The sequence below is a fragment of the Chrysemys picta genome, chromosome 2, assembly GCF_011386835.1.
Source record: "Chrysemys picta bellii isolate R12L10 chromosome 2, ASM1138683v2, whole genome shotgun sequence".
In the NCBI taxonomy this organism is placed as follows: domain Eukaryota; kingdom Metazoa; phylum Chordata; order Testudines; family Emydidae; genus Chrysemys; species Chrysemys picta.
This window is the reverse complement of record NC_088792.1, coordinates 285,673,329-285,690,752: the sequence shown is the minus strand read 5'-3', so window position 1 is coordinate 285,690,752 and position 17,424 is coordinate 285,673,329. Positions and strand designations below refer to the sequence as shown.

The window sequence follows — 17,424 nt, the reverse complement described above, 5'->3', positions numbered from 1 at the left end:
GGAATATGGCATGCTTACTCCTTAAAGCTATATCACATCTTCTTTCCCCTCACCCCTTTGGGAGTGACACTTTTTTTGCAGGTGCGGTAGTTAACTCTAGTGACTAATGTAGCTGATCTAATATTAGTCCTAACAAATCTTAAGAGCAGGCAGCTCTGTGTTAACCCTGTTCCCGCCACTTCGAACGTGCTTCCAACACCAGCTGCAGCCGTGAACATTTGGAAGCACTCGTTGCCGTAAAGTGTCCCCACTCCCGCCCCAGGTGGGTAAATCAAAGCGGAGCAGGGGATTCATCTACACGACTTTCATTGAAATGAACGGGAGCTGTGTGGCTCATTCCCCTTGAAAGCCATACGCCCGGATCTGTGGGGTTAAAAGGCCAGAAGACAGTGTGATGGCCCCTTCACGTTTCGGAGGAGCTGATTTGGGCCCGACAGCTCATCAGAGGAGCTAAGGGTATCATTCCGTGCACACCAAAAGAATGTTGATCTGTTGCTGTTTGGCCAGCTGCCCGGGCCTGGATGAGTCTGTTTCCTGTCTCAGGCCCTGTGTCCTACGCCATCAGGTTCTCTTGTTTTGACTGGCTGGATCAGAGGTTGGGGGGTGAGCTGGGTCTGGCATTTACGGCCCTTGGTTCTATCCCGTTCCTGGGAGCCTCGCTGCTGATACACTCCGGCGAGTTGGGTCAGCCCCTCGCTGGTTTAAGCTGGTCCTTCAGTCTCCAGAGATTCCAATGGGCCCATCTCCCGTCCCATCTGCCATCACTCAGCATCCCTGGGGCAAGTGCAGCGATAGCCTCTAGGGAAAAGCAGTCTCAGGAAAACATTTGAGTCTGTTTACCTGCCTCTAATGTAATAAGCACAGCTTTAAAAAATCACCTGCCTACAAGCCAGCGGGAAAAATAACTGCTACCCAGCTTCCACAAACCCACCCCAGAGGTTTCAGGAATAAGCCCAGGAGTGCAAGCTCTATTAGTTGCTGTATTTAATTGCAACATATTATCAATCAACCTGACAGTAATTACACTTCTCTCTCTTGCTTCTGTTACATCTCTTTCCCTTTCCTGGCTTCACTCCTTTCTTTTGTGTAATGGAGAACAGTGCGTCTTTCCTGCACTGTCTCAGCTCTTCTTTCTCTCTCTGTCTACACCCTTCCTCTCTCATGCCATGGCGATCTAATGGATGAGCCCTGGACTGGGACTCAGGAGACCCGGACTCTGTTCCTGGGTCTGCCATTGATTTTCTGGGTGACCTTGGGCAAGTCACTTCCCCTCTCTGTGCCTGTTTTCTCTCCCACCCTTTGTCTATTTAGATTGTGAGCTCTTAGGGCAGGGAGTGTCTCTTACTATGAGTGAATACAGCACCAAGCACTACGGGGCCTCGGTCTCAGCTGGGTTCCTAGCCAATGCCGTAATGCAAGTCAATTATATTTCTCTTTTCTAATTGCACTCATTAGTCTGTCTCACACCATTTCCACCTGTCGCCGCCGTAAGCAAATCCATTCTCATAAGGTGAGATTCAACAGCCCAGGTATGCAGTATTTGTCCAGCCCTTTAAAAATAGAGACACAGCTAGTGGGTCTGCAGCAGCGCGAATAGCGAGATTGTGGCATATAGTCGCTTGTTGCGTTGAAGAGGGGTTAGCTTTCTGCTTGTTGCTTTGGCAAGGGATCAGTGTATAACACATCCTGCTTGAGATTCAAATCGGCCGCACCGACTCTCTCTTTGTTTCAGAGTCCTTGAGACGGCTGCCGATGGTCCGGATTGCAACGGCCAGGAAGTTTCTCATCCGAGGGAGCAGGAGGGTGAAGAGGGCCAGCCCAGGGAGGGGAGCGCCGAAAGGTTTGCACACTGCGGCCTTTGTAGTATTTGCAGCTGCATGTTAATTTTCATTGAGGGGATTGTCTTGCCCTTGCTCTCAGATTGCATCAGGGTTGTCGTGCAACCTCATCTGGCTACAGAGATAGCAGGATTTTACGTGAGTTTAAGATTCATACCCCTTGTCATTTCAACTCCTATTAGAAGTGTGGCGGAGGAATCAGGGTGTTCTTTAGACATCTCTAATCCAGGTGATCAGTGCTTGGTCTCGGCCACATCCGCCCCTGCACCTTGATTCCACGTCTCGCTGGTCCACTTGGTAGCAGTGCAACAGCCTCGTTGAAATGGCTGGAAAGGCCCAGGATGGTCCATGTGTGGACGAAGCCACCTGCATGTCTTTCTCAGGGAGCGTGTAGCATCAGGGTGCAGCAGAGTGCTGGGCTGTTGTGAGGGAAGCTTGCGTGGCTGTTGTAGTTGTTGAGTGGAGAAACCAGAGGACTGTAGTCTCCAACGGGACCCTGTCTGCTTTGCAGCAGTTTGCAGAACCTCTTACTGAGGTTCTCGCTGCACTTCTCCTCACATCCGTTCCCCTACCCACTCCCTGCTCATGGCCCCACACAGCCCTGAGACCATCTCACCAACTTCTTCCTAGCCCTGGCCGAGGTGGCCATGAGGCAGTTCAGGACAATGCTGGATGGGAGATTCTCTGGCTGCGGGGCCTTTTTCTAGTGTCTGGTCCCTGGGCAGAGTTCCCTCAGGCAGTGTGCAGTGGGCACTGTCTGGGATTCTCTGCTCGGTGTCCCCACCTGGATTCCTTGTTTTCATCCTGTGACCTGCACCCCTGTCCTTTGGTTCACGTTTTTGTCCTCCGTATTCAGTTGTTGTCTGGGTTCTGTGGCTCCTCCCTCACCTGACGGGGGCGGAGTCTCCATTGCTGTGGTGGGCTCTGCTCACCAATCCCAGTCATCAGATAGGTTGGCACATTCCTGGATGGCACATATCAGAGATCAGGGGAGGGTTAGCCTCCCGAAAAGAGGCCGGCCACGGATGTGATGCAGGTCCCCCCTCCGATGGTGCGCTGGCCCGCTGCCCCCTTTGGAGCACCAGAAGCAAAGCTCCATAGAAGGGGAGGGCAGCTGGTGCCCAGATCGTGGCCCCGCCCTCGCTCTGCCCCACTCCCACTCTGCCTCGTCCCGTGAGGCCACGCCCTCGCTCTGCCCCACCCCCACTCTGCCTCTTCCCCTGAGGCCATGCCCTCGCTCTGCCTCGTCCCCTAAGGCCACGCCCTCGCTCTGCCCCACCCCCACTCCACCTCTTCCCCTGAGGCCACGCCCTCGCTCTGCCCTATCCCCACTCCACCTCTTCCCCTGAGGCCACGCCCTTGCTCTGCTCCACTCCCACTCTGCCTCGTCCCCTGAGGCCACGCCCTTGCTCTGCCCCACCCCCACTCCGCCTCGTCCCCTGAGGCCACGCCCTCGCTCTGCCTCGTCCCCTAAAGCCACGCCCTCGCTCTGCCCCACCCCCACTCCACCTCTTCCCCTGAGGCCACGCCCTTGCTCTGCCCTATCCCCACTCCACCTCTTCCCCTGAGGCCACGCCCTTGCTCTGCCCCACTCCCACTCCGCCTCGTCCCCTGAGGCCACGCCCTCGCTCTGCCCCACTCACACTCCGCCTCGTCCCCTGAGGCCACGCCCTCGCTCTGCCCCACTCACACTCCGCCTCGTCCCCTGAGGCCACGCCCTCGCTCTGCCCCATTCACACTCCGCCTCGTCCCCTGAGGCCACGCCCTCGCTCTGCCCCACTCACACTCCGCCTCGTCCCCTGAGGCCACGCCCTCGCTCTGCCCCACTCACACTCCGCCTTGTCCCCTGAGGCCACGCCCTCGCTCTGCCCCACTCACACTCCGCCTCGTCCCCCGAGGCCACGCCCTCGCTCTGCCCCACCCTCACTCCGCCTCGTCCCCTGAGGCCACGCCCTCGCTCTGCCCCACTCACACTCCGCCTCTTCCCCTGAGGCCTCTCCCCGCCTGCCGCTTGTTCCTCTCCTTCCCCCCACCCTCACCCCATTGCTCACCTAAGGCAGGAAAAAGTGATGGGGCCATGGCTTCCCACCCTGTTCTGGGAAGGGGGCAGAGAGGAGCAGGGTGGGCCTCGGGGGAAGAGGTAGGTTTGCCATTTTTGGTTGGATGTATTCCTGGAGCTTTTATCACATGACCATCTTTCATTAAAGATTAATCTTTAATTCCTGGAGACTCCAGGACAATCCTGGAGGGTTGGCAACTGTAGGAAGAGGCGGAGATGCGTGAGTGGCATCTTGGGGAGGGGGCACGAAGAGACGGAGCGAGGGTGGGGGCCTCAGGGGCGGGGCCACGGTCCAGGCGCTGGCGGGCCTCCCCATTTCCAGGTTGCTGCTGGCGCTTGCAGATGAGTCTTCCCAAACGGAGGACTTTAAAGGCCCAGCGTCATAGGGCCAATCATCGCATAGGCTGGTATGTTTCAAGGGAACGTGGTGCTTGTCTGAGTAGAGCTAGGCGGGATGTGGAGCTGATCCTTGTCGTGCACGTTTATAAATAATAAAAGATGCTGTTTGTTCTAGATCAGAGCACGCCCCGAAGAAAGTGAGAACTGGCCCTGAAGGGAAACTCCTGGTGACCGACAACAGAGACCTGGTAAGAAGCATCCTGAAGTTCCTGGAGCTGCTGTGGCCTCTGTAAATGATTCAGTATTTAAATTGTTGTGACAGGAGATGCCTGGGCACGGCAATTTCTTAGAGTTACGTGTTCCCGGAAGGTGAACTCTTTATAAGGCAGTTATGGCCTATCCAGCAAGCTTGATGGATTGGAAAAAATGGGTCAGACCTTCAGCTGGTATAAATCCATGTAGCTCTACTGTCATCAGTGAAGCTGTGCTGCTCTATCTTCGCTCCGGAGCTAGCCTTGTATTGTTACAGTCCCCTTTGACTCTCACCATAGATTCAAAGACTTGAAGGGACCATTGTGATCTGACCTCCTGCACGTCGCAGATCACAGAACCTCACCCGCCCACTCCTGTAATAGGCCCATAACCTCTGGCTGAGTTACTGACACCCTCAATTCTTGATTTAAAGACTTTGTTACAGAGAATCCGCCATTCACTCTGTTTCAAACCAGCAAGTGACCTGTGCCCTGTCCCCTTTCTCAGCCTCCCCACTGACTCCCTTTTGTGCATCACACAACTTCTCTTCATCACCAAGGGCAAATGTAATGCCCTCCCTTTCTGCTTACCTAGCTTGTGGTTTCTAACCACTTCATCTGCCACTGATGCCACCCTGCCTGCCCCATTCATCCATTTCTCCCACAAGCATCTCTGTCTCCGTTTTCATGCTGCCCGTATGCCTGGGACACCCGTGCCATTCTGTTGTGACACCCACAATGAGCGAATCAGTTACGTGGAATCATAGAAATGTTGTGTTGGAAAGGCCATCTAGAGGTGATCTAGTCCCGCCCCCCGTGCTGAGGCAGGACCAACTATAAATAGACCATCGCTGATGGGTATTTGTCCAACTTGTTCTTACAAACCTCCAGTGATGGGGGTTCCACAACCGCCCTTGGAAGCCTGTTCCAGAGCTTAACTCCCTTTATCGTTGACACTCCTCTTAATACCGTTGCATCACATTATTGACTCCTATCCAGTTTGTGATCCACTATAACTCCTAAATCCTTTTCAGCAGTACTATCACCTAGCCAGTTATTCCCCATTTTGTAGTTGTGCATTTGATTTTTCCTTCCAAAGTGCAGTACTTTGCACTTGTCTTTATTATTTCATCTTGTTGGTTTCAGACCAATTCTCCAATTTGTCAACGTCGTTTTGAATCCTGATCTTATCTGCTGAAGTGCTTGCAACCCCTCCCAGTTTTGTGTCATCCACAAATTTTATAAGCATGCTCTCCACTCCATTATCCAAGTCATTAATAAATATATTGAATAATACCGGGCCCAGGACTGACCCCTGCGGCACTCCACTGGATACACTCCCACAGTTTGATAGTGAACCATTGATAACTACGCTTTGAGTATGGTCTTTCAACCAGTTGTACACCCACCTTGTAGTAATTTCATCTAGACCACATTTCCATATTTTGATTGTGAGACTGTCTCATGGGACTGTGTCAAAGGCCTTACTAAAAATCAAGTTATATCATGTCTATAGAGTCTCCCCATCCATTAGGCCAGTAACCCTAACTAAGAAGGAAATTAGGAGAGTTTGGCATGATTTGTTCTTGATAAATCCATGTTGGCTATTACTTATCTCCCTAATATCCTCTAGGTGCTTACAAATTGATTGTTTAGTTATTTATTCCAGTGTCTTTTTGGGCATTAAAATTAGGCTGACTGGTCTATAATTCCCCAGATTCTCTTTGTGCCCCTTTTGAAAGATGGGTACTAGACAGACCCCGTCCTACATGAGTTCTCGAAGATAATTGCTAATGGTTCTGAGATTGTTTCAACTAGTTCCTTAAGTACCTTAGGGTGCATTTCATCAGGCTCAGCTGACTTGAATACATCTATCCAAATATTCTTTAACCTATTCTTTCCCTATTTTGGCTTGCATTCCTTCCCCCTTGTTAATATTAATTGTATTAAATCTTTGGTCACAAATTGCCTTTTTAGCAAAGACTGAAGCAAAATAGGCATTAAACACCTCAGCCTTCTTGATGTCATCCATTATTAGGTTTCAGAGTAGCAGCCGTGTTAGTCTGTATCCGCAAAAAGAACAGGAGTACTTGTGGCACCTTAGAGACTAACCAATTTATTAGAGCATCCGAAGAAGTGGGCAGTAGCGCATGAAAGTTTATGCTCTAATAAATTGGTTAGTCTCTAAGGTGCCACAAGTACTCCTGTTCTTTATCCATTATTAGCTCTCCCTCCCTGCTAAGTCGAGGGACCTACACTTTCCTTCATCTTTCTCTTGCTCCTAATGTATTTAAAGAACCTCTTCGCTCCTAATGTATTTAAAGAACCTCTTCTTCTTGCCTTTTACATCCCTTGCTCTGTGTAACTCATTTAGTGCCTTGGCCTACATGCTGGTGCTATTCTTTTGTACTCCTCTGTAACTGGGCCCTCGCTAGCATAGGCCCAAAAACACCCAGAGACCAACCGAGGTGCAGCACCTGTGTCCTTTTATTGTTTGTGTCCGTTCCCACCACGTATTATTTACAAGCATTTACAGAGACCAACACTCTTGGAGACTACTAGCTTCCCAGCCAGCAGGGATCTAGAGCCCACGCTCCTCCCTTTACTGTCTCACCCCTGCTACCTGTCTCTTAGCCAGCTTTATAGGGCAGGCTGGCTACCCAGGCCTGCAGGTGGATCCCCTCTGGTAATTAGGGCATGGCCCCTCAGCCAGCCCAACGAACCCTTTTTCCTCTGGAACAGGGCTAACGGGGGCCTGGCTTGTTTCTCCTAGCCAGCACCCTGTTACATCCTCCTTAGCAATTTGTCCAGGTGTCCACTTTTTGTAGGATTCCTTTTAGATTTTTCAGATCATTAAAGAGTTCCTGATGAAGCCACGTTGGCCTCTTACTATTCTTCCTTTCTTTCCTTCGCAGCAGGATAGTTTGCTGTTGCACCTTTAATATTGTCTATGGGAAACTGCCAGGTTTCCTGAACTTCTTTTTCCCTTGTATTTTCTACCCAGGGGGTTACCAGTTCTTTGAGTTTGTTTACGTCTGCTTTTTTGAAGTCCGTTGTCCTTATACTGCTCCTCTCACTTCTTCCTTCATTTCATGAGCACTGTCACCCAAATTGCCTTCAACTTTCAGAATTACAACCAGTTCCTCCCTCTTAGTCAGAATCCAGTCTAAAATGGTTGCCCCCTGGTTGCTTCTTCCACCTTCCAAAACAAAAAGTTGTCCCAGCACCTTCCAAGAACTTACGGGACATTTTGTGTTTTGCCATATTATTTTCCCACAGATCTCTGTGTCATTAAAGTCCCCCTGTTACTAACGGGTCTTGTGTCGTGGATATTTGTTTGTTCTAGAAAGGCCTCATAGAACTGGAGGGGACCTCAAGAGGTCGTCTAGTCCAGTCTCCTGCACTCGTGGTAGGACTAAGTATTATTATCTAGACCATCCCTCTTCCTGGCTTGGTGGTCTACTGTGACATCACACTTGTTTTTTGCCCCCTTTTGGCTTCACCCAGCGACTTTCATCTGCTCTGCCTCTCACCTGCTTATGGACCTCAAAACAAGAGTCTAATGCAACATCTCCTCCCTTTTTCCCCTGCCTGACAAGCTATACGCCTCTATAAGTCCTCGCAAATTATGACACAACTGATTTGCCACACTGACAATCTTTATTCTGAATAATCAGTTACAGGTTCTTTCCCAAAATGGGCTCCACACAAATTTCCCTTAGAAACTCATCTTTGTCTCTCTGGGATTGAAGTGACAATATATGCATCCGAAGAAGTGGGCTGTAGTCCACGAAAGCTTATGCTCTAATAAATTTGTTAGTCTCTAAGGTGCCACAAGTACTCCTGTTCTTCTTTTTGCGGATACAGACTAACACGGCTGTTACTCTGAAATAGAGTAGTGTAGATTCCACAAAGAAACCAAATAATTGTACTACCCATGATCATTAAACAGCTTAAATCTATCCAAATAGGCAACCCATGCACCCATTAGGGCCAGGCTAATAAATGAATTTCGTACTTACTCTCTAAAAGATTAGAAGAATTCAGGGATGAGTGGAGAACCTCAGAAGGCCACAGATCAGTTGACACCCAGTTCAGAGCCCAAGAGATTCTGAGAAAAGGGAAATAGGTGGTGGCGTCTTATATCCCACATTACGCAGATGTCAGGGATGTTGTCAGGGTTCCCTCCCCACTCTGAACTCTGGGATACAGATGTGGGGACCCGCATGAAAGACCCCCTAAGCTTATTTCTACCAGCTTAGGTTAAAAACTTCCCCAAGGCACAAATCCTTCCTTGTCCTTGGATGGTATGCTGCCACCACCAAGTGAGTTAGACAAAGATTTAGGAAAAGGACCACTTGGAGTTCCTGTTTCCTCAAAATATCCCCCCAAGCCCCTTCACCCCCTTTCCTGTGGAGGCTTGAGAATAATACACCAACCAAACAGGTAACCAAGGTGAGCACAGACCAGACTCTTGGCTTTTTAGTGTCCTAAATTCTTTAAAAACAAAACTTCATTATAAAGAAAAAATAAAAGAAGCACCTCTGTAAAATCAGGATGGAAGGTAATTTTACAGGGCAGTCAGATTCAAAACACAGAGGATTCCCTCTAGGCAAAACTTTAAAGTTACAAAAACAGGGATAAACCTCCCTCTTAGCACAGGGAAAATTCACAAGATAAAACAAAAGATACTCTAATGCATTTCCTTGCTATTACTTACTATTTCTGTAAGTTTAGATGTATCATTCAGTAGGAGTTAGATTACTTGCTTGGTCTCTCTCTTTGTCTCCAGAGAGAACACACCAAAAAAAACCTTCCTCCACAGATTTGAAAGTATCTTCTCCCCTTATTGGTCCTTTTGGTCAGGTGCCAACCAGGTTATCTGAGCTTCTTAACCCTTTACAGGTAAAGGAGGGATTTTATGCTACCCTTAGCTGTATGTTTATGACAGATGTATATCCATATTTGTTTTGGTACCCCAATTACCATAAGGTCAGTGCCTGCCCCCATTCCATCAATGGCATTCTGGGTGTCCATAATTAACCATAATCATTAATATTAACAAATCACATCAATACTTCCTCAATCATTTCTTAATTCCTATGCGTCAGTGCAGTCCAACTACTTACCTATTGCCTAGCAACCAACCCTCCCATTTTACAGAATCTTGCAGTGTACCGTTGCTTTTGTGGTCCCTCACAAAAACATAAGAAAGGCCCTACTGGGTCAAACCAAAGGTCCATCTAGCCCAGTATCCTGTCTTCTGACAGTGGCCAATGCCAGGTGCCCCAGAGGGAATGAACAGAACAGGTAATCATCAAGTGATACGTCCCGTTGCCAATTCCCAGCTTCTGGCAAACAGAGGCTAGGGACACCATCCCTGCCCATCCTGGCTAATAGCCATTGATGGACCTATCCTCCATGAATTTATCTAGTTCTTTTTTGAACCCTGTTATAGTCTTGGCCTTCACAACATCCTCTGGCAAGGAGTTCCACAGGTTGACTGTGCGTTGTGTGAAGAAATACTTCCTTTTGTTTGTTTTACACCGGCTGCCTATTAATTTCATTTGGTGACCCCTAGTTCTTGTGTTATGAGAAGGAGTAAATAACACTTCCTTATTTACTTTCTCCACACCAGTCATGATTTTACAGAACTCTATCATATCCACTGTTAGCCGTCTTTTTTTCCAAGCTGAAAAGTCCCAGTCTTATTAATCTCTCCTCATATGGAAGCCGTTCCATACCCCTAATCATTTTTGTTGCCCTTTTCTGAACCTTTTCCAATTCCAATATATCTTTTTTGAGATGGGGCGACCACATTTGCACGCAGTATTCAAGATGTGAGCGTACCATGGATTTATATAAAGGCAATAGGATATTTTCTGTCTTATTAACTATCCCTTTCTTAGCGATTCCCAACATTCTGTTCATTTTTTTGACTGCCGCTGTACATTGAGTGGATGTTTTCAGAGAACTATCCACAATGACTCCAAGATCTCTCTCTTGAGTGGTAACAGCTAATTTAGACCCCATCATTTTATACGTGTAGTTGGGATTATGTTTCCCAATGTGCATTACTTTGCATTTATCAACATTGAATTTCATCTGCCATTTTGTTGCCCAGTCACCCAGTTTTGAGAGATCCTTTTGTACCTTTTCGCAGTCTGCCTGGGACTTAACTATCTTGAGTAGTTTTGTATCATCTGCAAATTTTGCCACCTTCCTGTTTACCCCTTTTCCAGATCATTTATGAATATATTGAATAGGACTGGTCCTAGTACAGAGCCCTAGGGCTTGGCAGCCCTACCCTGTGTGCTTTTGTCACCTGGCCTTTTTGAACCTGATCTTTATATAAAACTTCCCTGAGCCGCCAGTGCATGTGCCTGGTTATCTGAGGTTAGACTGAGAAGCACCTGGCCCATGTCTGGGTACCAGAGCGTGCCCATGAAGATGCAGTGACAAAATCTAGGCTTTGATCTGTAGATTTTTTCGCCTACTGCTAATTTTAACTCCCCCTCCCCTTTTTTTTGTAAGGTTCCAAGACACCAGGAAACAAAAACTAATGGGGTTGGTGGTGAGAACGCGGCGTTCTCTGGAGATCTGGATGGTTCAGCGGAGGAAGTGGACATTACAGCCAAAGGCAGCACGAAAGAGGAAGAGGGGGAGAAAAACACTGAGTGGGAGCCAGGTTCATTCATTCCTGAGGGGCACAGAGAGGAGAAACGAGTCAAAGACAGGAAAAGAAAAAGGGAAGAGGAAAAGGAGAGAGGGAGCAGGGAGCAGAAGGAAACAGAAGTGAGGAAGAAAGAGATCAAAGAGAAGGGGAAACGTGAACTAAAGGAAAGTAAAGGGGGCGTGAGTAAGAAAGAGGAACCTAAAAAGGAAAGGGAGGGAAAGGACCAGGAGAAGAGAGATGGTGCAGAGCCCAGCAAAGCCAAGAGGGAGAAGGGAATCACTGAAGCCATCTCCAGAAAAGGCGAAGGGCCGAAGGAGATGGGAACGCAAGAGGGTCGCCCTAGGTTGAAAAGAGCAAAGAAACCCAAGCAGCTGGAGAGTGGGGATGATGCAGAGGGATTGGATGGGGGGGCTGGTGATCGAAGGGAAAAGGAAAAGCGAGGGAGTGAGACAGCAGGGGAGGCGGAGAACAGGGCCAATACAGGAGAGGATGAAATACAGACAGAGAGAGGAAAGAACAGAACGGAAGACAGAGAAAGGGCAGAGGGAGAAGAGAAGCCTGCCCAACGGCCAGCAAGAACAGCAGAGGATGAGGAGAAAAGGAAAGGTAAAGACACAGAGGGAGAGAAAAAGAATGTCAAAGCAAATAAGGAAGTGAAGGCAGGAAAGAACCAGAAAGAGAAAGGGCAGGAAAAGAGGGAAGAAAAGATAAAGGAAGCGAAAAACAAGAGGGAGAAAAGGGAAGGAGAGAAGAACAAAGAGATTGAAGAAAAGACGGGAAGGAAAAAAACACAGAAGGATAAAAGGGTGGAAGATGAGCAAGAAATGGAAAGGGCAGAAGATGGGGCAATAGAAGAACAAGAGGGAAGGGATGAGAAAGAGAATGAGAAAAGAGATGATGTGGAGGAAGAGAGGAAAAGAAACAAAAGAATGAAGGATGAAAAAGAAATTAAGGAAGAGGAGGAGGATGAACAAGAGGGAGAAGGATGGGAAAGGAATGAAAGAATGGGAGGTGAACAGGAAATGGAGGAAAAAGAAGATGAAATGGAGAAAGATGAGACGAGGGAAACAAAGGAGAAACAAGGAAAGGAGATGAACCAGGCCAAGAAAAAAAACAAGGAGAGAAAAGCAAAGGATGAAAATAAACGCACAGAAGAGAAGGGAAGAAAGAGCAAAGAGAAATCCAAGGAGGTGGCGAATGAGGGGGGATCGAGGAAAAGGAAAAGCAAAGAGGAAGGAGACAAGAAGAAAAACAAGAAATTAAAGAAGGAGGCAGATGAGAAGGAAAAGAAGAAAGAGGAAAACAAGTGGAAGTGGTAAGCTTTCTGTGGGTTACCAGAGTGTGCTGATGTTTGACTTGGGGGGAGATGTCAGGGATTATAGAGCTAATGGAATTTTACACTGATATTTTAAAATGTCAAAATATCAAATTTTATTAACTTTTTTTTGGTGGAATTTTTCCCATTTTCCAACCAGCTCCAGAGAAGGTCACATTATTTTTTGGAAATCTCAAAACTTTTTGGATTGGGGGCGGGGAGTGGGGAGAGGGAACAAAACAGGAAAAATGCATGGAGTTTTTTTACTAAATTTTTCCTTTTTTCTGACCAGCTTTAGCAGGGGATTGGACTAGATGACCTCCTGAGGTCCCTTCCAACCCTGATATTCTATGATTCTATGAAAATATACCCATGCATGTATGTTATAGAGCAGTTGGTGTAATTTCAACGCATGGGCATCATCTCATTTATTAATGCTGGCATGTTTGCCCCACTGCTTTAAGGCAAAAGAAAATGGTTAAAAATAAAAGGGCAGCTTGCAAGATAGATAGAGCCTTATACACACACAGCATGTTTAAAAAGCACCTGCTATTATTAGTGTAGCCAGCAGATGTCACTGTTTGCTGGAGTTTTGTCTCAGATGGCTAGAATTCAGGTGGTTAGATCAGTGGTTTTCAACCTGTGGTCCGCAGACCCCTGGGGGTCCACAGAATATGTCTAAGGGGTCCGCAAAAGGTCGTGGTTACCATAGAACAGTGATTTTCAATCTGTGGACCCCAGGGGTCCACAGACACTGTCTAAGATTTCCAAAGGGGTCCGCACCTCCATTTGAAAATGTTTAAGGGTCGGCAAATGGGAAAACCGCTGGGTTAGAAGATAGAGCCATCAGTTGGATGTTGTCAGGAATTTTTAACAAGTTCCACTGCGTTCCTTGCAGAGTTGACCAGTGCTTCCCTCAGCAATAATTTCGCTGCAGTTCTTCCATTATGTGGAGTCCAACCCTGTTTTAAATGGTATAATTTGCATTCTCTCTTGGTATGGGGAATCTTATTTAGTGATCCTACCTCCTTGAGCGGAGGGTATATTTCGATTACTCGCTGGACAAGTCTGGCTTGGCTGAATGAGGTGGTTGCATAGTAACTAGTTAGCTTGCACCCTGTGGTCTCCACACCGTCTGTGACTACATTTCCCAGGATGCTGTGCTGCCCTGGCATTGAATGAAGTCCAGCGACCTGCAGATTGTTTTGATAGGAATTGCATGTCTTAACTTTTTTTTAGACAAGTGCCAGTCTCTCAAAAGCAATGGCACGCTGGAGTGACCTGCCTTTGCAACTCAGCCCAGGGGGGAGCTGTGTAGGAAGGGGATGAAACACTTCCACGTGAAAGGTCATGGGACGTGACTGAGCTGAGACTGCTGTTAGCATGTGGCTGGCTGCAGAGTGCCTGTCTCTTGCATGTGGTCGCTCTTACCCATGGAGGTGTCATAGCAGCTTCTGCCGTGTGACATGACTGGATTTCGGGCATGTTTCCGCGGGGTGGGGTGCTGGTTAGACAAGCCATGGATCATTTTTACCCCCATCCTGGCCGTGGGTGGCTCAGCAGCCTCCAGTCTTTGATACGTTTGCAGGTCAGTGCCGCTCGCAAGGGAGTGGTGAGTGGCAAAGCCAGGTAAGGTGGGTGAGGTGAGATCTTTTATTGGACCAAGTTTCTGTTGGTGAGAAAGACCAGCTTTCGAGCTGCCCCGAGCTCTGCTCCAGGTCTGGGATCCGTACTCAGAGTCTCACAGCTAAATACAAGGCGTGGGACAGATTGTTTAGCGTAAATACATATTTCCGGGGACCATTCAAGGTGAAATGGCCTGTTAACACTCCTCCAGTCATGGGGGGAAGGAGGCAGAGAGAAACAGCTGGGGAAGTTAGTTATTAGTGGGTTATAGATTGTCGTAATAAATCCAGCGTCTCTGTTCAGTCCATGATTTTTAGTGTTTAACAAAGTTATGAATGTAAGCTCCCAGGTTCGTCTCCTGAAGGTGTTGTGCAGGTTTCCTTAGAGGATGAGGACTGATGGGTCAGATATGGAATGATCGCTTTGGGAAACGTGATCCCCCACAGGTGATGTGGTGTATTTGTCTTTTATCATTGGCCTGTGGGCGTTCGTTTGCGAGCGTAGCGATTGTTTGGTTTCACCCACAGAGTAGCTATTTGGGCCCATGGGGCCTGTGGCAATTTGGGGGTCCCCGCAGGAGGGCTGAAACCTGGGTAGAAGTGGGGGGCCACTGGCACCGGAACTGTGACCCTGCCCCCTTCCCCTGGGGCCCTGCCCCCCTGGCCAAACCAGGCAGAGGTAAGAGCCGCCCAGGGTGCCCGGGCCAATGTGGGGAGCCCTGGACCCTCCCCTGGCCTGGGAGGGGGCCCCGGGGCCCCGAGAGCAGCCCCCAGCTGGTGTCCCTGCCTCGTGGGGTGTGCCGCCCAGGGCAAGTGAAGGGTCTGGGGCTCCCCCACAGCAGCCCAGGCTCCGTCGGCACCTCTTACCATGGCCCGGCTCCAGCTACTGGCCTGGAGGGGTGAGGCCTCAGGGGGGAGAGGAGGAGAAGGGGGCACTAAGGCCCACCTCAACACCCCCCGCCCCACTGGGAAGAATCTGGTGCCATTAGCAGGGGCTGCGCTTCGTGGCGGGAGAGCTGATCACTTTGCCAGCTCCCTAGCTGTGAAGCCCAGCCCCTGCCGGTGTCACTCTGTGCCTGCCCAAGGCTTGAAGTTTGGGGGGGCCAACGTGGTTCTCCTGCCCCCCAAAGTACGCCCATGTTAAAAAGTGGACAGGCATGGCCCTCCCACTTTTAAAAGTGGGGGGAGGGCATGGCCCCTTGGCTCCCTGTTTCTGGTGCTCGTGGGCTCCCAGGGTGTGGGGGGCCCAACTGTTCTTTGTGCCCAGGACCCCAATAAATCTTAATCAGACTCTGTATGTGGGGCATTTAGTGCACTGACTGAGGTACACCGCATGTTGTGATAGGCGTGTGTAGGACCCCTGGATCCTGAAAGGTGCGTTGTGGAAAGTGCTGGTCATTGCAGCCGTGGAGGTATATCTGCAGGTTTTGCATCTGTTGTTCTGGAAGGGCCTGGTGCCGCTTTGAGTTGGTGGGCCCTGGTCTGTGGGGAGCTTGCTTCTGATGATGAGCTTTGGGGGGGTGTTTGAAGGCCAGAAGAGGGGGTTCAGGAAAGAGTTCTTTCAGGATCGGGTCCCCATTGAGTGTGGGTTGTATTACAGCAATACTGCATGCAAAGGCAGGTCAGGCATTGGTGATACTGTCAGTCTGGGGTAAATTAGGCATCGGTGCAGCGTCTTGTCTGTATGATGTGAACTGTCCTCACATCATGTCTATCAAAGGCTCAATCAGGGAGCTGCTTTGGGCCGGATCCTCAGCTGGTGTAACTCAGTGTAGTCCCACAATTCCTGGATTCTTTAGCCAGATTTTTGCCTTGATTGTCTTTCTGCAGACAGCAAACCTGCTGGTCTGACTTGTTCTTTCTGTTGCATATTACCTCCCCCCAGGGAGGGGAAAAGCTAAAATACTTTCTACTCCCACCCAGAAAAGCATGGAAGTTCTCAGCAGGTTTTGGGGGCCTCCTTAGTCATTTTACTTGTTGTGCCAGGGTTTGGCAGGGCAGCGCGGCGCACGCTTCGGATTCGCCAGTTTGCCTTGTGCGTGGCAATGTTTTGGCATGATGAGATGATATGAGAGCACGGTGTGATCCTTAGTCTATGTCAAAGTCCAAGGGCATAAAATGTATCTATTCTCTAAATCACCCTCACCCCCAAACTCCCCTCAACTAATTTTTCTCTATCACAGATGTTTGTTGAAGTATCTGCATTCACAGCTAGGGTTGCACTGATCTTAGAATCTCAGCTGATTAGCTGGGGGTCGCAAAGTTGGTTAGCGTGAGAATCACACATGTGAGCAATACCAATCAGAGTGCCCTTGCCCTGGCAGCAGGCTATGGAAAGTGATGTGATTCCTGCTCTTGAGTGTAGGTGTGTCTGTTTCAGTTGCACAGAAATGAAGCCGGCTGGGGGTGGGAGGGGACACATAGCAGACAACATAACCTCCATCCCTCCACATCCGCTGTGCAAGCCCGAGTCTATGTCCCAGCTCGTCACCTGGGATTTTCAGTCCCCTTCCCAAGTCCTTGCTTGGAGGCTAATGCATTAGGGGGTAAATAAAAGGTGAGTGGACAGATCTCCTCCTGCAAGTGCTGCTGTTAGAGGAAACTGCGTCACGAAAGGAGCCGTAAGGGTTATGCCGGGGCATTTAGGGACTCTGCATAAAAACAACACTGTGGCCCCATTTTTTAATTATGTTAAATGTGGGGGGTCTAGAAGTGAATATAACAGGGCTGGGCTGTCTCACGCTCTCCCCGCTCTCCACCGTATCGTATTGAAGCCCCACACTGCTTATTCGCCCTCACCGCTTACCATGCATCCCCTTCACTCTGCTCCCCCTCCGTTCAGCTGCTTCTCCCATCTCCATGCCTTCTGTCTAGATGCTTGTGTCACCGTGGTGTCGGAGTACATCACCATCACTAACGGATTTTAGCTTCACCACAGCCCAGTGAGGGAGCGCAGTATTATCCCCACTGAATAGATGGGGAAACTGAGGCATGGGGTGGCTTAAGTGACTTGCCCATGGTCATATAGGGAGTCATTGGCTGAGCTGGGAATTGGATTCATGTCGCCTGAGTACCAGTGCAGCACCCTGTCCACTACAGCTAGACCATCCTCCCTATCCTGGTTCCTTTCACACCATCCCCCTACCTGTGGGGTACCTTCCTGAGCTGATCCACAAGCCCCCTGCTCCAAATCTTTTCCTAAGACCCATTTCTCCCACGATGCCTACAGGAAGCTCATCGACTCGGTCCCCACCATGTCCTGGGCTGTTGGTATCCCAAATGAAGCAGCAGGGAATTGAGGATCTGAGTAATGCACGTGCT

General features: G+C 49.2%; 1 protein-coding gene across 6 annotated transcripts in view; it reads left to right on the top strand.

The window, feature by feature from the left end:
• Positions 1 to 17,424, top strand: part of TOP1MT (DNA topoisomerase I mitochondrial) — a 54,533-nt gene that overhangs the window by 14,462 nt on the left and 22,647 nt on the right. For 4 of the 6 annotated variants that reach the window (XM_065586330.1, XM_024102637.3, XM_065586331.1 and 1 more), the window contains exons 7-9: positions 1,733 to 1,840; positions 4,412 to 4,484; positions 11,022 to 12,478. In XM_065586330.1, the coding sequence (XP_065442402.1) occupies positions 1,733 to 1,840; positions 4,412 to 4,484; positions 11,022 to 12,478 (1,638 nt within the window). Of the gene's footprint in view, positions 1 to 1,732; positions 1,841 to 4,411; positions 4,485 to 11,021; positions 12,479 to 13,810; positions 14,108 to 17,424 lie in introns of those variants that run through there. The other 2 variants (XM_065586333.1, XM_065586332.1) reach the window with 2 other exon arrangements.